Below are 20,981 nucleotides of genomic sequence, written 5' to 3'. Positions count from 1 at the left end.
GAGTACATCGACCAGCGTATGAACTGCTCGCTATTCTTGTGGTTGGTTTTTGCTACCACAATCTTGCGAGCAGTTCTGGCTATAAAATAACCCAGTGACGTGGTCAATGACGCTGCTGTATTAATTATGCACACCCATAAAACGCCCGTTTTGACCTTTAAGCATGCCTGCGTTCGGATCTCCACTCCCCATTTTCAAGCACCTTCCCCTGTTACCACCCACATACGCCTCATTTTGTCACTCAAAATAGCAGGCATTTGCTATATTGCGAGCACATGAATTTCGGCCGCACTGACTGGTTCGCGCATGCGTATAACGATCTGTACGCATGCGCAGATGTGCGAACATCGCTCGGAACGAGCGTACTGCCGCTAGCGAGTGGCTCTGAATGAGGGCCAATGTGTCAGTTTAAATATCCACGATGATAGAAAATCTGGAGCTTGTATAGCACAACAGTTAATGGCTTTTTGGATATTTGAAGTGTTAACCCCGTCGGGCACACAATGCTGAAATTTTTTTAAAGTACTGGCCAGTTTAAAAGTCTTGAACAATTGCACGGTAGAGATGGTGAAATGTCTCACCGGCTATGCAGTATATCACTGACCAAGTCAGAATGCACTCAGGGACACACTGTCTCAAAGATCAGGTGCAGTGGCTCTCCGTCCGGCTACATAGTATGATTACCTGCCGGATACCGGGGCCAAGAGAACGCTGAGAGGAGATCCGGGTAGATAATTAGGCGCGTCCGCGACTTGTAGATTCTCCTCGCACCAGGATCAGACACTGCGGGCACTGGCAGCACTTTGCAGGAGCAGGTTACAGGACAAGACACTATGAGCAGGTAAGGGCAGCAACGCGTTTCGTCCCATTCCTGGGACTTTTTCAACCTTTTTTTTCAAGACACCGTTTACACAGCACCACCAATCTGGGTGATTCTCAGGTCAGCCCCTTTCACACTGAGCCTGGGTCTGCCCTGCTAGACTTGTGAGGTCATAAAAAGTGGGAGGTGATTGCTCCACAACCACCAATCAGCTCATTTTAGGCATGACCCAGGTTGGATAACCCGGGTTGCGCCGTTTACACTGCACCATTACCCAGGTCCATCCTGGGTCCGACCCTGGTAGCTACCTGGGTTGGATTGCAGGGTCACTTGACCCGGGTTATTTTTCAGGGACCCTTTTACACTGAGCTGCGACTTGGGTAGACCCAGCAATAACCCAGGTTTTTGCTCTGGTGTAAAAGGGGTATTAGTAAGTTGTTGTTGTTGTGATAATGGCAAGGAGCAGAGGTGACCCGAAGAATACAATGCTAAACAGAAGAACAGCAACAAAAAACGTTTTGCTCTGGAAACCATCGTGGGCCTGCAGTGCTAATCTGTCCACTTGCTGAAGATGTACAGATTTAAAAAAAAAAAAAAAAAAAACTATTAACAAATTCTAAACCCAAATATTTATAAAATATTTCCCTCTATATTAAGGGCTGTGTAACCTTATTTTTTTGGCCTAACTTGTTATTACAAATTTAAAATTGATATTACAAATTTTAAATTGATATTGACTATAAATTATCTGAATATATCTACTTTCTTTCAAGCGTACCTAATCAAATGGTTACTTTTCTCATCCCTAATCTCTTTAAACTAATTAAACTGAAGCTGCTATGATAAATCAATCATTTCACAAACAGTGTAGTGATTAGGTAATGGTTACTCATGTTCTTTTTCACTATGGAAACAATTATGGGTCAGAACTGCTAGGAAAACAATACACTTAACCACAGCATGCATACCTAATACTGACCATGGACTATAACATATTAAGTGAACAAGTGAAAAGACCAATACAATACAAATTACATATTTTGAAACAATGATCTGTATGTTCTCCATGGCTATTCTTGCTAAATAAAATATGGGTACTCTAGTCCTTTGTCTTAAATAAACAATAAAATGTATTGCTACGTATTTCCAAATGTCTTTAAAAAAAATAACTGGAGGTGCGGCTTTAGTAACTGAGAAACAAACGTGGGTAGAAGAGAAAAGATAGAACAGTGCTGTGATGCTGTCTCGTATTATAACCCTGCACTTGCTCTAATCTGCTAAAATGCATACACACACAAGGATTTTTTGAATGATTATCGTTAACGATATCGTTTATCGTTCAATCGTTGAAAAAATCGTTCACTTTCTGAGTTAAAACGATGAACAATTATCGTTCATGCGCGTTCACGTTTGTAGTTTGTAGTTCAGTCAGACTGACCAACTCAACGATTTTCAGTAAGGGAATATGCAAAAATCGTTTGTAGTTCAAAACAATCGTTCATTACATTTAGTAAATGAACAATTTTAGTAAACGATTTTCGTTCACTTTTCCCTTGAAAAAATGAACGAAAATCGTTTACTAAAATCGTTCATTTACTAAATCGTTGTGTGTGTATTCAGCTCTAGTGTTGCTGCTGTTTCTGTTACTACAGCAGGGGATTCAGGTGGATCTTGGCCACAACATGCGCACCTATATCTTTATGAGCAGAGGAGTGCTGCTGTATTTATTTGTGTGCCAGGATTGTACGACTTTGTGGCATGTAGCTAAGAGACTTCACTGAGTATACACTACTTCACAATAAGAAACAAATCATAAAGGAGTGACTCCAGTACAGCTTATCAATGTGTCAAAAAGCGCTTTGTATGATAATGCTTTTGGCCTAGGTGCAAGGGGCATGCTATGGGGATTGCAAGAGCAAAGAGACTTACAACACCATAAGTAGAGCATGAACTGGTGGTGTGGGAAATGTGCAGGTAATACTGAGAGGTATGCAGTCATAAAGTTGACATGTCGACAGTGACTGAGATAATGTCGACATTATTAACAGCCGATGTTGGTGTTAAAGTTAGGTTAGGCTGCGGTTAGGTTAAAAGTACATGCCAAATCGCATTGTTGACATGGCGAATGTCAACATTCACATTGTCTATAATCTGACATTGTTGACACTGTGCTTGATTCGGAGTTGTAACCATTCCCCTATAATTCGCAATTGACCGATGTTTTGGGACTGTGCATGTGCCATGGCTTTGCTGCAATGCGATTGCGACCCCAGTCGCAGAGCCGTAGATGCCACAGCCTGATTGACAGGCTGCAGATATTTAAGGGCAGGGAATGGGCGGCGAATAGGACGATTCCCCAAAATGGAGGCATGTCGCCTCCTTTTTGTGAGAGTGCCAAGGGCAAAGTCTGCGTCTTCCGACGCAGATTTCCTGGCCCCGGCAGGGGAGCTCCGCTGCCCATTCTGAGTAAGCTTAGACTTACTCAGAGGGGTAATGACTGCCACCATTGCAGGCGATCCGATGCTGCATCTTCAAAAGCAGCACTCAGATTTGCAATGCCGACAGAAGCAATCTTTTGGCTTCAGATGCCTCCTGCAGCATTAGAATATTTTAGCATTGTTGTTGCATCCAAAGATGCAGCAGTAATGCTATTAGCATACAACTCTGAATGATGCCCATTATTTGGTTGATGTATCAAGCAGAAAAAAGAGCGGAGAAGAAGACCAGTGGGGAAGTTCCCTATAGCAATCGATCAACTTCTACCCAGTGATTTAAAATACGCGTTATAGCGTGTATGTGCTACAGGCAGGGAGGGGCTCCGTTTTTAAAAATGAGAGGGTACCGCAAGATGCACTGTGTGTGTGCGCCGCAGCAGCCGGCCCAATAACATCCTCAGTGTCTCCCTAACCAATTACTGCGGGTGGCAGCATCTCCTCATCCAATCACCACCTGACACCTCCACCTCCTGGTCACGTGACGACGCCACACTCTCTCCTCACAGATCTCTGAGTGTTCAGCTCCATATTGAGAGGCTGTGGTCTGACCCCATGAGGGCAACTCCGCACTAAGAGGCTGTGACCCCGGGAAATAGCGCCATATTGAGAGGCTGTGACCCTGTGCTGACAAGTCCTTTGTATCATTTATAACCTTGCATCCTGGCGTCTGCAGAAAGCCTGTACAGTCATCTAAATCGACTACATCAGTGCCATATCTCTTCCCCTGTGACACCCTGACGGCGAGGACTCTACCGCAGTACTAATCCCCTCACTGTCAGAACTTTGCACACTGCACACATACATACTTCACACATGACCACCGCACACATACATACTGCACACACACATACTGCACACACACATACTGAACACATGCCCACTGTACATATACATACTGCATAGATGTCCACTGCACACTTACATACCGCACACATACCCACTGCAAACATACATACTGCACAGATGCCCACTGCACACACACATACTGCACACATACATACTGAACACATGCCCACTGCACATATACATACTGCATAGATGTCCACTGCACACTTACATACCGCACACATACCCACTGCAGACATACATACTGCACAGATGCCCACTGCACACACACATACTGCACACATACATACAGAACACATGCCCACTGTACATATACATACTGCATAGATGTCCACTGCACACTTACATACCGCACACATACCCACTGCAGACATACATACTGCACAGATGCCCACTGCACACATACATACTGAACACATACCCACTGCAGGACATACATACTGCACACATATCCATTCTACACATACATACTGCACAGATACCCACTGCACACACACACATACAGCACACATGCCCACCGCACACATACATACTGAACACATGCCCACTGTACATATACTAACTGCATAGAGGTCCACTGCACACATACCCACTGCAGATATACATACTGCACAGATGCTCACTGCACACATACATTCTGAACACATATCCATTCTACACATACATACTGAACACATACCCACTGCATACATACATTCTGAACACATATCCACTGCAGACCTGAACACATACCCACTGCAGGACATACATACTGCACACATATCCATTGTACACATAAATACTGTACAGATACCCACTGCACACACACACATACTGAACACATGCCCACCGCACACATACATACTGAACACATGCCCACTGTTCATATACATACTGCATAGATGTCCACTGCACACATACATACTGTACAAATAACCACTGCAGACATACATACTGCACAGATGCCCACTGCACACATACATATTGAACCAGGGGCGTATCTATAATGGGTACATGGTGTGCGGTGCACACGTGCCCCCAGGACCAGGGCGTCCCGCACCGCACACCCTGCACCCATACTTTGTAATACTTACCTCTCCAAAATCCCGCGTCGGGTCTCCCAGCGCTGTTCAAATGCCGGAAAATGGCTGTCTCTGACATTTTTCCGCCGTTTTGCGCATGCGCTGTGAGATCTCTGGGAAATGGCGCGGCCGCCATTGCATGCGCAATAGACCCTGGGCACACTCTAGTTCCCAGAGTCTATTGATTCTGCAGTGGCTGGCCAGCCACGTCAGTCGGCTGCCGGCCACCGGAGTGAGAGGAGGGGGCTCGTAATGAGTGATGTACATGGGCCTCCTCCTCTCTAAAGACGCCCCTGTACTGAACACATACCCACTGCAGACCTGAACACATTTCCACTGCAGGACATACATACTGCACACACACCCACTGTACACATACATACTGCACAGATGCCCACTGCACACATACATACTGATCACATACCCACTGCAGACCTGAACATACATACTGAACACATACACACTGCAGACATAGGGCCTGATTCAGAGCTGGACGCTATTTGCGCTCGCTCGTTCTGAAAAAGGGGCCGGCTATTTAAATTGAGCGCTCGCTCTTTGCGGTCTGTTGACGCCTCTAAGTCTGAGCGAGCGAACGAAACATGCGCTCGCTATTTTGTAAAGACGCCCCCTGGCCGCTCGCATCCTACGTCATCTCCGCTATTTATTAGATTAATCGAGTACATCGAAAGGCGTCTGAACTGCTCGCAGTGCTTGTGGTTGGATTTTCCTACCGCAATCATGCAAACAGTTCAGGTTAAGAAACAACCAACTGACGTGGTCGATGACGCTGCTTTGTTAATTATGCACACCCTTAAAACGCCCGTTTTGACCGTTTGGCACGCCTGCGTTCGGATCACCACTCCCCGTTTTCAAGCACCTTCCCCTGTTACCACCCACAAACGCCTCATCCTGTCACTCAAATTAGCAGGCACTCGCTATTTTGCGAGCCCTAGATTTCCGACCGCATTGACTGGTTGGCGCATGCACATTACGACCCATACGCATGCGCAGTTGTGCGAACATCGCTCGGAGCGAACAAGCGGCCGCTTACAAGCGGCTCTGAATCAGGCCCATAGTCAGGTGCAGAAATATTGGGACATTGACAGAATTTTCATATTTTGGCCTCTATTCACCACCACAAATGGCTTTGAAATGAAACAAACAAGATGTGCTTTAACTGCAGACTTTCCGATTTAATTTGAGGGTAATTACATCCAAATCAGGTGAACGGTGTAAGAATTACAACAGTTTCTATATGTGCCTCCCACTTTTTAAGGGGCCAAACGTAATGGGAAAAACTAAACAATCCTAAATCTAACTTTCACTTTTTAATACTTTGTTGCAAATCCTTTGAAGTCTGGAACGCATAGACATCACCAAACGCTGGGTTTCATCCCTGGTGATGCTTTGCCAGGCCTCTACTGCAAATGTCTTCAGTTCCTGCTTGTTCTTGGGGCATTTTCCCTTCAGTTTTGTCTTCATCAAGTGAAATGCATGCTCAATCAGATTCAGGTCAGGGGATTGACTTGGCCATTGCATAACAATCCACTTTTCAGCCTTAAAAAACTCTTTGCTTGCTTTTGCAGTATGCTTCGGGTCATTGTCCATCTGCACTGTGAAGCGCTGTCCAATGAGTTCTGAAGCATTTGACTGAATATGAGCATATAATATTGCCCGAAACACTACAGAATTCATTCTGCTGCTTTTGTCAGCAGTCACATCATCAATAAATACAAGGGAACCAGTTCCATTGGCAGCCGTACATGCCCACGCCATGACACTACCACCACCATGCTTCACTGATGAGGTGGTATGTTTTGGATCATGAGCAGTTCCTTTCCTTCTCCATACTCTTCTCTTCCCATCACTCTGGTACAAGTTGATCGTTGTCTCATCTGTCCATAGGATGTTGTTCCAGAACTGTAATGGCTTTTTTAGATGTTGTTTGGCAAACTCTAATCTGGTCTTCCTGTTTTTGAGACTCACCAATGGTTTACATCTTGTGGTGAACCCTCTATATTCACTCTTGTGAAGTCTTCTCTTGATTGTCTACTTTGACACATATACACCTACCTCCTGGAGAGTGTTCTTGATTTGGCCAACTGTTGTGAAGGGGTTTTTCTTCACCAGGGAAATAATTCCTCTGTCATCCACCACAGTTGTTTTCCGTGGTCTTCCGGGTCTTTTGGTGTTGCTGAGCTCTCCGGTGCGTTCTTTCTTTCTTTTTAAGAATGTGCCAAATAGTTGATTTGGCCACACCTAATGTTTTTGCTATCTCTGATGGGTTCGTTTTGATTTTTCAGCCTAATGAGGGCTTGCTTCACTGATAGTGACAGCTCTTTGGATCTCATATTGAGAGTCGACAGCAACTGATTCCAAATGCAAATATCACACCTAGAATCAACTCCAGTCCTTTTACCTGCTTAATTGATAATGAAATAACGAGGGAATAGCCCACACCTGTCCATGAAATAGCTTTTGAGTTGATAGTCCCATTACTTTTGGCCCTTTAAAAAGTGTGAAGCACATATGGAAACTGTTGTAAATCCTACACCGTTCACCTAATTTGGATGTAATTACCATCAAATTAAATCTGAAAGTCTGCAGTTAAAGCACATCTTGTTTGTTTCATTTCAAAGCCATTGTGGTGGTGAATAGAGGCCAAAATATGAAAATTCTGTCAATGGGCCTGATTCAGACCCACTCGCGAGCGCAGGACGCTCGCAAGCGGGTCGATGGTGCCCTACTGTGCATGCGCACGACGGAGGGAGCTCCGTCGTGCGCATGCGCGAGACCCGGCTAGCGACGGGGTAGCCGTCGCTCCGGGTCTCGCTCCAAAGGAGGCGTGCTGTCGATGTTGATTGGTGGGCGATGTTGATTGATGTTGATTGGTGGGCGTGCTGGGGGCGTGGCTGCCAGACGGAGGCGTTCCTATGGGAACGCCTACCGTCTGAAGCCGGCCCCACTGACATCAGTAGTGATGTCAGTGGGAGTGATTTGCCTCTGATAGAGCCAAAATCACTCCAGGGCTTGCGGCAGCGAGACCCTACCACAGGGTCTCCGTCGCAAGCCCGATGGTCGCGATGGTCTTGACCATCATCATGGATGCTTGCTATAGCTGTGGGTGGTCACCCTCACCCACAGCTATGTGAGCGTCCAAGAGGCCGCTCCATTTCATGTAGGAGGGCCCTGATTCAGAGCGAGCGCTCTGGTCAGAGCGTCCGGCTCTGAATCAGGCCCAATGTCCCAATATTTATGCACCTGACTGTACATACTGCACACATACCCACTGTACACATAGCGTTCCCGCTAGGCTGTTTTAGCGGGGTGCGGCGCCCTGCCCTCCTTCTGGAGGGCAAAAAGCACCCTGCCCTCACAGCCTGCGGGAGCCGTTCTCACCCGCGGGACGCAGTGTCCCGCGGGTGGAGAAACATGCGGTGACCCGGTCACCGCCGGAGAGCATGCGCCCGGCGTCTATTCTCCCTGTCTGCAAGGCTTGGGGGCTGCCCGGCGTGTCCGTAAGTGCCGGGCACGCCCCCAAGAGTCACGAAAAGGGGACGCGCGCACGGGCATGCCCTCTCTAGCTCCGGCGCCCTGCCTCCCGCCGAAGCTAGAGGGAACACTATACACATACATACTGCACAGATGTCCACTGCACACATACATATTGAACACATACCCACTGCAGGAACAAGCAGGAACTCAGTTCCTGAGCCTCTCCTTAACTATGCCGTAATGTCCTGGACCAAAATGTATTTTCCATAAGATATATTTTGTTTTAAAGGCCCTTTTGATGGAATCGGTATGATTTACCGCTGGAATCCCGACAGCGGCATCCTGGCAGAGGAGGAAATCCCGATCCTCCTAAGGTAAGTACTAACTAACCTATTTCTACCCCCTAATCCTAACCCTCCCTTAGAGGTGCCTAACCCTAACCTTCCCCCGCCTCCCCAGTGCCTAACCCTAATCCCCCCGCTAAGTGCCTAAACCTAACCCCCCCTTCCCCGCCGCCTAAATCTAAGTCCCCTGGGGGGGTGCCTAACCCTAACCCTCCCTTCCCATAGCCTAACTCTAAACTCTCGGGGGGGTGCCTCCCTAAGTCCCCCCCGAGAGTTTAGAGTTAGGCTAGGGGAAGGGAGGGTTAGGGTTAGGCACCTCCCCCGGGAACCCTAAACCTAACCCTCCCCCGCCCCCGTGGCTATCCGTGATCGGCGCCCGGCATCCCTTCGATCGGGATGCCGGGCTCCCGGCGTATGTCTAATGACAGGCGTCGGCATATCGACGCCTGTCTTAAGACCCTTGCTGGGATATGACAGTCGGGAAGCCGGCTGTCGGGATTAGGTTCGCCGGCTTCCCGACTGCATACCCTTTTGATTGCCTCCTTTTCTAAATACTAATATATATATATATATATATATATAAAATGTATATGTTTTCTATAGCTCCACTCCCAGTAGCTCCTGAGCCTATTTTTCCAAGAAAATAGCCCTGCATACTGCACACATAACCACTGTACACATACATACTGCAAGATGCCCACTGCACACATACTGCTATCTACTCTTTACCACTCCCTACCCCCAACACTGCCTACCCCTAGCTCTATCCTTGCCCCCCAGCAATGTCAAAACTGCTGTATGCACTTACTCCCTCCATACCCCCAGCATTGCTTGTCCTTACTCCCCTCTACTATTATTATTATTATTATTATTATTATTATCATCATTTATTTATATGGCGCCACAAGTGTTCTGCATCGCCTTACAAAATATATAAACAAATACGTGACTAAAGACTTACAGTACATTAGAATGCAAGACAAGGACATGGATTATATACATTGCTACCCACAGCTCTTCCCCAACGTCTCCCTGCCTTTACTCCTATCTCTACTGCTACCCACCCCCGCCCCCCATAATAGGTGATGGGACCCAGAAACAGTAGACTAGTACCCCAATTATTAAAAGTGAGGTGTCCCTGGGACTTACAATTTTTTTTGCTCAGAGTGATCGCTGTTCTACCTATCATTTTATACAATGTTCTTGATAAATTCCACCTCAAAGCTGATTGGTTGCTATGGGCAACTTCTCCACTGGTCGACTTCTTCACCCTTCATACATTAACCCCATGTCACTGTCGACAGTCTGAATGTTGACTTACAGATGTGTCCCCATACATCTAGCCTCAATACGCCACGCAGCATGACTTGTCTGGTGTGAGTGAGCCGCCAGGTCCCATGCTACTCTGCTAGCGCCGGGTGTCTTTTTTTGCGTCTTTTATTTCCGAAAATTAGTCTAAGTCGCAATGCGATGCAACACTTATATATCTGTGTGCACCTGAGTCTGTATATGAAGCATAACGGAACTTGGAATGATAAAATCTGCAGCCGCTACATTGTAGCACTTTGTATACAGATTCAGAGACTCAGTCGCATATACAAGAGTCACATATCAAATTAATCAGCACAGTTTGCTGGTGCGTCCTAGTCGCATCACATTGCGATTTAGAAGCAGGTTCGGCAAAAAAAAAAGTGCAAATAAGACTCCCGACGCTAGCAGAGTCTCACAGGACCTGGCGTGCTGAGAGGGGCTTATTAGCGCGACTGCTGGACACATCTGTAATATACCATACTCTTCTAAAGCTAGGTACACACCTTACGATGATGCGATGCAGCAATACGATGTAATAGATCACATTGATGTACTCACTACATGATCCAGTATACGACGGTGCAATGTATCATTATATGCGGTATCTAAATCTGGGTACACACTATACGATGTAATAAGCGATGCGATTGTCGTTACAATTTCACTACATCCCAAAACACACGATAATGGACCTGATTCAGAGTTAAACACTATGTCAATGTTTTGGCAGTTGAGCGATTATTGGCCATCAGCGCATGCTTCTCAGTCACATCGTGCGTGCGTCAAGGTACATTACCACAGCAACTATTTATTTGCAGTGTGATTGACAGTCAGGGAGCATTGGGAGATGGTAACGGGGAGTGTCAGCTAAAAATGCAGATGTGTCGTGACCGTTTCGGAGGTGTGTCACATCCTGCGTCTGATATCCCATTCGCAAGAAATATGACTCCGGCGTCTCAGTTCCCTTGGCCTTTCTGTGCAACCATAAACTCACTCAAGACTGCTAACATTGAATAATCTACGACCGATGCTGTGTCTTCGTATGCAGATGCTTGGATTTGCAAAAACGCTTATGGGTATCTCAATACATATCACGGCATAGGGGATAGCAGTGGCATTAGAACACAATTCTGAAGTAGGCCCATAGAGCGTACACACTATGCAATCTTCCTAACGACGGCACAATATATTGTGTCAAGGGATTATTTCTCCTGTACACCATGTGCTGTCGTGCATACACACTACACGATGTGCACCACATTGTTCATTGAATCATCCCCTCTGATGTGAACCACAACAGATGAGAAGATGTGATGAACAAAGGCAGTAAACAATGGGTTGGACATACACACTATACGATGTGTACGATATATCATTCCGAACAGCATCAGGACAATATATTAGACAATAGATCGTATATTGTGTACCCAGCTTAACAACACTGTGTCGCCGTGGAATTGTCCCATCTGGTGTACAGCACAGCAGATGGGACGATTTATTGAACGATGGCCAGGCATACACACTATGTGTACAATATGCAACAGAATGATATATTGGATGATGGATCATATAGTATAATCTTGCCCCGAAACAAAACATAGTTTTGCACCACTTATGTATTTTAAACTTTGTACACACTATGGGGTTTAAGTATCACGCAGTGAAAAGCGTGGAGAAGTGGATCAGTAGAAGTTGCCCACAGCAACCAATCAGCTTTGAAGTAGTATTTATCAAGTTCAATCTATAAAATAATAGGTAGGAGCTGATTGGCTGCTATGGGCAACTTCTCCACTGGTTCACTTCTCCGCGCTTTTCAATGCTTCATACATAAACCCCATAGTGTGTACAGAGTTTAAGATACATAAGTGGTGCAAAACTATGATTCAGGGCAGGATTTGTGCAATTATAAATTGTAGCTGTATGCAGGTCTCCTTTGGGATTTGCATAAGAGGTAAAATAGCTGTTAGTAACTCAATATTTACATATAAGTTTATTTACTGCAAATTACAACTTTTTGCTCTTCAGTTATATTGGATTGTATGAAATTAGGATAACTTGATATTATGCGAATATAAATACATAATATAATGTAATAATGAATTTGACATTTGAATGGTAAAGTTCACCCCAGCATATGTACATGTTTATTTGTCACCCCAGCATATGTACATGTGTAATTGTCACCCCAGTATCCCACCCAGTATATGAAGCATGTACAGGTGTAAATGTCACCCCGGTATATGTAGCATGTACAGGTCAATGTAGTGATACACACATAAGTTATCAGGAACCTAGACTTACCCCACAGTCCCATTCCCTGCCTGAGGGCTGCACACAAACACACACAGACTGTGCAGCACTGATCTCCCGGGTCACTGGGATATATGGGATCAGCAGACATCAGTGACAGCTGCCATGGTAACCGCCAAAGTTGCCACCTTACCCCGCCCCCTGCAGTCCCGTCTCACCTCTCAATCCGTGAAGGGTGGTCTGTGCGGAACATATGTCAGAGGAGAGCCGGAGGGAAGGCCCAGTGGGACACCCGCCGCTCCGGATACGCCACCGCCACCGCCGTTCCGCTGCTCACACAGCCGGGACTCCCGGAGCCTCCGCAAAGCTGTCCCGTCACCATGGAGACCGGGCAACGTGACGTCACCGCAGGCCTCGCGAGACAGAGGCGGTGATGAGACCTGGCTCATACATTACGATTACTGCTGGTGACTAATGAGGGCTGAGTTCAGATCTGTGGCTGCTGGTGGGGATCCCCTGGAACCTCAGACTGTAGGCGTACTATAGTATACATTACTACCACCCCTTTATCTGCGCTACAAAATAGATCTACCGGTCACTCGTGCAGCATGTACAGTTATGTAAATAAGAAAGCAAATATCCTCATCAGTGCTTACGTCTTATTAAGAAATATTCTTTCTATAGATTTGTTCAATTCATAATACTGCAGGAGCAGCAGTAAGGGCAGTGCTGAGGCAGGAGCAAGAGTAGTAAGGGCAGTGCTGAGGCAGGAGCAGCAGTGAGGGCAGTGCTGAGGCAGGAGTAGTAAGGGCAGTGCTGAGGCAGGGGCAGTGCTGAGGCAGGGGCAGTGATAGCAGTGCTGAGGCAGGAGTAGTAAGAGCAGTGCTGAGGCAGGAGCAGTAAGGGCAGTGCTGAGGCAGGAGCAGTAAGGGCAGTGCTGAGGCAGTAAGGGCAGTGCTGAGGCAGGAGCAGTAAGGGCAGTGCTGAGGCAGGGGCAGTAAGGGCAGTGCTGAGGTAGGAGCAGTAAGGACAGTGCTGAGGCAGGGGCAGTGAGGGCAGTGCTGAGGCAGGAGAAGTAAGGGCAGTGCTGAGGCAGGGGCAGTAAGGGCAGTGCTGAGGCAGGAGCAGTAAGGGCAGTGCTGAGGCAGGGGCAGTGAGGGCAGTGCTGAGGCAGGAGCAGTGAGGGCAGTGCTGAGGCAGGAGCAGAAGTGAGGGCAGTGCTGAGGCAGGAGCAGTAAGGGCAGTGCTGAGGCAGGGGCAGTAAAAGCAGTGCTGAGGCAGGGGCAGTGCTGAGGCAGGGGCAGTAAGGACAGTGCTGAGGCAGGAGCAGTAAGGGCAGTGCTGAGGCAGGAGCAGTAAGGGCAGTCCTGAGGCAGGAGCAGTAGGGGCAGTGCTGAGGCAGGAGCAGTAAGGGCAGTGCTGAGGCAGGGGCAGTAAGAGCAGTGCTGAGGTAGGAGCAGTAAGGGTAGTGCTGAGGCAGGGGCAGTAAGGGCAGTGCTGACGCAGGGGCAGTGAGGGCAGTGCTGAGGCAGGAGCAGTAAGGGCAGTGCTGAGGCAGGGGCAGTGCTGAGGCAGGAGTAGTAAGGGCGGTACTGAGGCAGGGGCAGTAACAGCAGTGCTGAAGCAGGGGCAGTAAGAGCAGTGCTGAGGCAGGAGCAGTAAGGGCAGTGCTGAGGCAGGGGCAGTGATAGCAGTGCTGAGGCAGGAGTAGTAAGGGCAGTGCTGAGGCAGGGGCAGTAAGAGCAGTGCTGAGGCACGAGCAGTAAGGGCAGTGCTGAGGCAGGGGCAGTAAGGGCAGTGCTGGGGCAGTAAGGGCAGTTCTGAGGTAGGAGCAGTAAGGGCAGTGCTGAGGCAGGGGCAGTGCTGAGGCAGGAGTAGTAAGGGCAGTGCTGAGGCAGGGGCAGTAAGAGCAGTGCTGAGGCAGTAAGGACAGTGCTGAGGCAGGAGCAGTAAGGGTAGTGCTGAGGCAGGGGCAGTGCTGAGGCAGGAGCAGTAAGGGCAGTGCTGAGGCAGGAGCAGCAGTGAGGGCAGTGCTGAGGCAGGAGCAGTAAGGGCAGTGCTGAGGCAGGGGCAGTAAGAGCAGTGCTGAGGCAGGGGCAGTGCTGGAGCAGTAAGGACAGTGCTGAGGCAGGAGCAGTAAGAGCAGTGCTGAGGCAGGAGCAGTAAGGGTAGTGCTGAGGCAGGGGCAGTGCTGAGGCAGGAGCAGTAAGGGGAATGCTGAGGCAGGAGCAGTAAGGGCAGTGCAGAGGCTGGGGCAGTAAGAGCAGTGCTGAGGTAGGAGCAGTAAGGATAGTGCTGAGGCAGGAGCAGTGAGGGCAGTGCTGAGGCAGAAGCAGAAGTGAGGGCAGTGCTGAGGCAGGAGTAGTAAGGGCAGTGCTGAGGCAGGGGCAGTAAGAGCAGTGCTGAGGCAGGGGCAGTAAGGGCAGTGCTGAGGCAGGAGCAGTAAGAGCAGTGCTGATGCTGGGGCAGTAAGGGCAGTGCTGAGGCAGGAGTAATAAGGGCAGTGCTGAGGCAGGAGCAGTAAGAGCAGTGCTGAGGCAGGGGCAGTAAGGGCAGTGCTGAGGCAGGAGCAATAAGGGCAGTGCTGAGGCAGGGGCAGTAAGGGCAGTGCTGAGGCAGGGGCAGTAAGGGCAGTGCTGAGGTAGGAGCAGTAAGGGCAGTGCTGAGGCAGGGGCAGTAACAGCAGTGCTGAAGCAGGGGCAGTAAGAGCAGTGCTGAGGCAGGAGCAGTAAGGGCAGTGCTGAGGCAGGGGCAGTGATAGCAGTGCTGAGGCAGGAGTAGTAAGGGCAGTGCTAAGGCAGGGGCAGTAAGAGCAGTGCTGAGGCAGGAGCAGTAAGGGCAGTGCTGAGGCAAGGGCAGTGCTGAGGCAGGGGCAGTAAGGGCAGTGCTGAGGCAGGGGCAGTAAGGGCAGTGCTGAGGCAGGGGCAGTAAGAGCAGTGCTGAGGCAGTAAGGACAGTACTGAGGCAGGAGCAGTAAGGGTAGTGCTGAGGCAGGGGCAGTGCTGAGGCAGGAGCAGTAAGGGCAGTGCTAGGCAGGAGCAGCAGTGAGGGCAGTGCTGAGGCAGGAGTAGTAAGGGCAGTGCTTAGGCAGGAGCAGTAAGGGCAGTGCTGAGGCAGGGGCAGTAAGAGCAGTGCTGAGGCAGGGGCAGTGAGGGCAGTGCTGGAGCAGTAAGGACAGTGCTGAGGCAGAAGCAGTAAGAGCAGTGCTGAGGCAGGAGCAGTAAGGGCAGTGCTGAGGCAGGAGCAGTAAGGGTAGTGCTGAGGCAGGGGCAGTGCTGAGGCAGGAGCAGTAAGGGGAGTGCTGAGGCAGGAGCAGTAAGGGCTGTGCTGAGGCAGGAGCAGTGCTGAGGCAGTAAGGACAGTGCTGAGGCAGGAGCAGTAAGGGTAGTGCTGAGGCAGGGGCAGTGCTGAGGCAGGAGCAGTAAGGGCAGTGCTGAGGCAGGAGCAGCAGTGAGGGCAGTGCTGAGGCAGGAGTAGTAAGGGCAGTGCTGAGGCAGGAGCAGTAAGGGCAGTGCTGAGGCAAGGGCAGTAAGAGCAGTGCTGAGGCAGGGGCAGTGCTGGAGCAGTATGGACAGTACTGAGGCAGGAGCAGTAAGGGGAGTGCTGAGTCAGGAGCAGTAAGGGCAGTGCTGAGGCAGGAGCAGTAAGGGCAGTGCTGAGGCATGACCAGTAAGGGTAGTGCTGAGGCAGGAGCAGTGAGGGCAGTGATGAGGCTGGGGCAGTAAGAGCAGTGCTGAGGTAGGAGCAGTAAGGGTAGTGCTGAGGCAGGAGCAGTGAGGGCAGTGCTGAGGCAGGAGTAGAGAGGGCAGTGCTCAGGCAGGAGCAGTAAGGGAAGTGCTGAGGCAGGGGCAGTAAGGGCAGTGCTGAGGCAGGGGCAGTGAGGGCAGTGCTGAGGCAAGAGTAGTAAGGGCAGTGCTGAGGCAGGGGCAGTAAGAGCAGTGCTGAGGTAGGAGCAGTAAGGGCAGTGCTGGAGCAGTAAGGACAGTGCTGAGGCAGGGGCAGTAAGGGCAGTGCTGAGGCAGGAGCAGTAAGGGCAGTGCTGAGGCAGGAGCAGTAAGGGTAGTGCTGAGGCAGGGGCAGTGCTGAGGCAGGAGCAGTAAGGGGAGTGCTGAGGCAGGAGCAGTAAGGGCTGTGCTGAGGCAGGAGCAGTGCTGAGGCAGTAAGGACAGTGCTGAGGCAGGAGCAGTAAGGGTAGTGCTGAGGCAGGGGCAGTGCTGAGGCAGGAGCAGTAAGGGCAGTGCTGAGGCAGGAGCAGCAGTGAGGGCAGTGCTGAGGCAGGAGTAGTAAGGGGAGTGCTGAGGCAGGAGCAGTAAGGGCTGTGCTGAGGCAGGAGCAGTGCTGAGGCAGTAAGGACAGTGCTGAGGCAGGAGCAGTAAGGGTAGTGCTGAGGCAGGGGCAGTGCTGAGGCAGGAGCAGTAAGGGCAGTGCTGAGGCAGGAGCAGCAGTGAGGGCAGTGCTGAGGCAGGAGTAGTAAGGGCAGTGCTGAGGCAGGAGCAGTAAGGGCAGTGCTGAGGCAGGAGCAGTAAGGGTAGTGCTGAGGCAGGGGCAGTGCTGAGGCAGGAGCAGTAAGGGGAGTGCTGAGGCAGGAGCAGTAAGGGCTGTGCTGAGGCAGGAGCAGTGCTGAGGCAGTAAGGACAGTGCTGAGGCAGGAGCAGTAAGGGTAGTGCTGAGGCAGGGGCAGTGCTGAGGCAGGAGCAGTAAGGGCAGTGCTGAGGCAGGAGCAGCAGTGAGGGCAGTGCTGAGGCAGGAGTAGTAAGGGCAGTGCTGAGGCAGGAGCAGTAAGGGCAGTGCTGAGGCAAGGGCAGTAAGAGCAGTGCTGAGGCAGGGGCAGTGCTGGAGCAGTATGGACAGTACTGAGGCAGGAGCAGTAAGGGGAGTGCTGAGTCAGGAGCAGTAAGGGCAGTGCTGAGGCAGGAGCAGTAAGGGCAGTGCTGAGGCATGAGCAGTAAGGGTAGTGCTGAGGCAGGAGCAGTGAGGGCAGTGATGAGGCTGGGGCAGTAAGAGCAGTGCTGAGGTAGGAGCAGTAAGGGTAGTGCTGAGGCAGGAGCAGTGAGGGCAGTGCTGAGGCAGGAGTAGAGAGGGCAGTGCTCAGGCAGGAACAGTAAGGGTAGTGCTGAGGCAGGGGCAGTAAGGGCAGTGCTGAGGCAGGGGCAGTGAGGGCAGTGCTGAGGCAAGAGTAGTAAGGGCAGTGCTGAGGCAGGGGCAGTAAGAGCAGTGCTGAGGTAGGAGCAGTAAGGGCAGTGCTGAGGCAGGGGCAGTAAGGGCAGTGCTGACGCAGGGTCAGTGAGGGCAGTGCTGAGGCAGGAGTAGTAAGTGCAGTGCTGAGGCAGGAACAGTAAGGGCAGAGCTGACGCAGGGGCAGTAAGAGCAGCGCTGAGGCAGGGGCAGTAAGGGCAGTGCTGAGGCAGGAGCAGTAAGAGCAGTGCTGAGGCAGGGGCAGTAAGGGCAGTGCTGAGGCAGGAGCAGTAAGGGCAATGGTGAGGCAGGGGCAGTAAGAGCAGTGCTGGGGCAGTAGGGGCAGTGCTGGGGCAGTAAGGACAGTGCTGAGGCAGGAGTAATAAGGGCAGTGCTGAGGCAGGGGCAGTTAGAGCAGTGCTGAGGCAGGGGCAGTAAGGGCAGTGCTGAGGCAGGGGCAGTGATAGCAGTGCTGAGTCAGGAGTAGTAAGGGCAGTGCTGAGGCAGGTGCAGTAAGGGCAGTCCTGAGGCAGGAGCCGTAAGAGCAGTGCTGAGGCAGGAGCAGTAAGGGCAGTGCTGAGGCAGGAGCAGTAAGGGCAGTGCTGAGGCAGGAGCAGTAAGAGCAGTCCTGAGGCAGGAGCAGTAAGGGCAGTCCTGAGGCAGGAGCAGTAAAAGCAGGTCTGAGGCAGGAGCAGTAAGGGCAGTGCTGAGGCAGGAGCAGTAAGGGTAGTGCTGAGGCAGGGGCAGTGCTGAGGCAGGGGCAGTGAGGGCAGTGCTGGAGCAGTAAGGACAGTGCTGAGGCAGGAGCAGTAAGGGCAGTGCTGAGGCAGGAGCGGTAAGGGCAGTGCTGAGGCAGGAGCAGTAAGGGTAGTGCTGAGGCAGGGGCAGTGCTGAGGCAGGAGCAGTAAGGGGAGTGCTGAGGCAGAAGCAGTAAGGGCAGTGCTGAGGCAGAAGCAGCAGTGAGGGCAGTGCTGATGCATGAGTAGTAAGGGCAGTGCTGAGGCAGGGGCAGTAAGAGCAGTGCTGAGGCAGGGGCAGTAAGGGCAGTGCTGAGGCAGGGGCACTAAGGGCAGTACTGAGGCAGGTGCTGTAAGGGCAGTGCTGAGGCAGGGGCAGTAAGGGCAGTTCTGAGGTAGGAGCAGTGAGGGCAATGCTGAGGTGAGGGCAGTGCTGAGGCAGGAGTAGTAAGGGCAGTGCTGAGGCAGGGGCAGTAAGAGCAGTGCTGAGGCAGTAAGGACAGTGCTGAGGCAGGAGCAGTAAGGGTAGTGCTGAGGCAGGGGCAGTGCTGAGGCAGGAGCAGTAAGGGCAGTGCTGAGGCAGGAGCAGCAGTGAGGGCAGTGCTGAGGCAGGAGTAGTAAGGGCAGTGCTGAGGCAGGAGCAGTAAGGGCAGTGCTGAGGCAGGGGCAGTGAGGGCAGTGTTGGAGCAGTATGGACAGTACTGAGGCAGGAGCTGTAAGGGCAGTGCTGATGCAGGAGCAGTAAGGGGAGTGCTGAGGCAGGAGCAGTAAGGGTAGTGCTGAGGCAGGGGCAGTGAGGGCAGTGCTGAGGCAGGAGCAGTGAGGGGAGTGCTGAGGCAGGTGCAGTGAGGGCAGTGATTAGGCTGGGGTAGTAAGAGCAGTGCTGAGGCAGGAGCAGTAAGGGTAGTGCTGAGGCAGGAGCAGTGAGGGCAGTGCTGAGGCAGGAGCAGTGAGGGCAGTGCTGAGGCAGGAGCAGTGAGGGCAGTCCTGAGGCAGGAGCAGTGAGGGCAGTGCTGAGGCAGGAGCAGTGAGGGTAGTGCTGAGGCAGGGGCAGTAAGGGCAGTGCTGAGGCAGGGGCAGTGAGGGCAGTGCTGAGGCAGGAGCAGCAGTGAGGGCAGTGCTGAGGCAAGAGTAGTAAGGGCAGTGCTGAGGCAGGGGCAGTAAGAGCAGTGCTGAGGTAGGAGCAGTAACGGTAGTGCTGAGGCAGGAGCAGTGAGGGCAGTGATGAGGCTGGCGCAGTAAGAGCAGTGCTGTGGTAGGAGCAGTAAGGGTAGTGCTGAGGCAGGAGCAGTGAGGGCAGTGCTCAGGCAGGAGCAGTGAGGGCAGTGCTGAGGCAGGGGCAGTAAGGGCAGTGCTGAGGCAGGGGCAGTGAGGGCAGTGCTGAGGCAGGAGCAGCAGTGAGGGCAGTGCTGAGGCAAGAGTAGTAAGGGCAGTGCTGAGGCAGGGGCAGTAAGAGCAGTGCTGAGGTAGGAGCAGTAAGGGTAATGCTGAGGCAGGGGCAGTAAGGGCAGTGCTGACGCAGGGGCAGTGAGGGCAGTGCTGAGGCTGGAGTAGTAAGTGCAGTGCTGAGGCAGGAGCAGTAAGGGCAGAGCTGAGGCAGGGGCAGTAAGAGCAGCGCTGAGGCAGGGGCAGTAAGGGCAGTGCTGAGGCAGGAGCAGTAAGAGCAGTGCTGAGGCAGGGGCAGTAAGGGCAGTGCTGAGGCAGGAGCAGTAAGGGCAGTGGTGAGGCAGGGGCAGTAAGAGCAGTGCTGGGGCAGTAGGGGCAGTGCTGGGGCAGTAAGGACAGTGCTGAGGCAGGAGTAATAAGGGCAGTGCTGAGGCAGGGGCAGTTAGAGCAGTGCTGAGTCAGGGGCAGTAAGGGCAGTGCTGAGGCAGGGGCAGTGATAGCAGTGCTGAGGCAGGAGTATTAAGGGCAGTGCTGAGGCAGGTGCTGTAAGGGCAGTCCTGAGGTAGGAGCAGTAAGAGCAGTGCTGAGGCAGGAGCAGTAAGGGCAGTGCTGAGGCAGGAGCAGTAAGAGCAGTGCTGAGGCAGGAGCAGTAAGGGCAGTCCTGAGGCAGGAGCAGTAAGAGCAGTGCTGAGGCAGAAGCAGTAAGGGCAGTGCTGAGGCAGGAGCAGTAAGGGCAGTGCTGAGGCAGGGGCAGTGCTGAGGCACGAGCAGTAAGGGCAGTGCTGAGGCAGGAGTAGTAAGGGCAGTGCTGAGGCAGGAGCAGTAAGGGTAGTGCTGAGGCAGGGGGGTAGTGCTGAGGCAGGAGCAGTAAGGGCAGTGCTGAGGCAGAAGCAGCAGTGAGGGCAGTGCTGATGCAGGAGTAGTAAGGGCAGTGCTGAGGCAGGGGCAGTAAGAGCAGTGCTGAGGCAGGGGCAGTAAGGGCAGTGCTGAGGCAGGGGCAGTAAGGGCAGTGCTGAGGCAGGGGCAGTAAGGGCAGTGCTGAGGCAGGGGCAGTAAGGTCA

At 51.6% G+C, this 20,981-nt stretch overlaps 1 protein-coding gene across 2 annotated transcripts in view; it reads right to left on the bottom strand.

The window, feature by feature from the left end:
* Nucleotides 1-13,033, bottom strand: part of CCDC181 (coiled-coil domain containing 181) — a 32,544-nt gene extending 19,511 nt beyond the window's left edge. Inside the window, exon 1 of one of the 2 annotated variants that reach the window (XM_088444921.1) lies at nucleotides 12,841-13,033. Coding sequence is in view for 1 of the 2 variants with exons in the window: in XM_088444920.1 (XP_088301046.1) it covers nucleotides 12,674-12,773 (100 nt within the window). In the remaining variant the exon portion in view is untranslated. Of the gene's footprint in view, nucleotides 1-12,673; nucleotides 12,784-12,840 lie in introns of those variants that run through there. The other variant, XM_088444920.1, reaches the window with a different exon arrangement.
* Nucleotides 13,034-20,981: the final 7,948 nt, after the last annotated feature.

The sequence above is a fragment of the Taudactylus pleione genome, unplaced genomic scaffold, assembly GCF_031769625.1.
Source record: "Taudactylus pleione unplaced genomic scaffold, aTauple2 ptg000374l, whole genome shotgun sequence".
Taxonomy (NCBI): domain Eukaryota; kingdom Metazoa; phylum Chordata; class Amphibia; order Anura; family Myobatrachidae; genus Taudactylus; species Taudactylus pleione.
The sequence above is the reverse complement of the archived record's forward strand: the minus strand, read 5'-3'. Positions and strand labels throughout refer to the sequence as shown.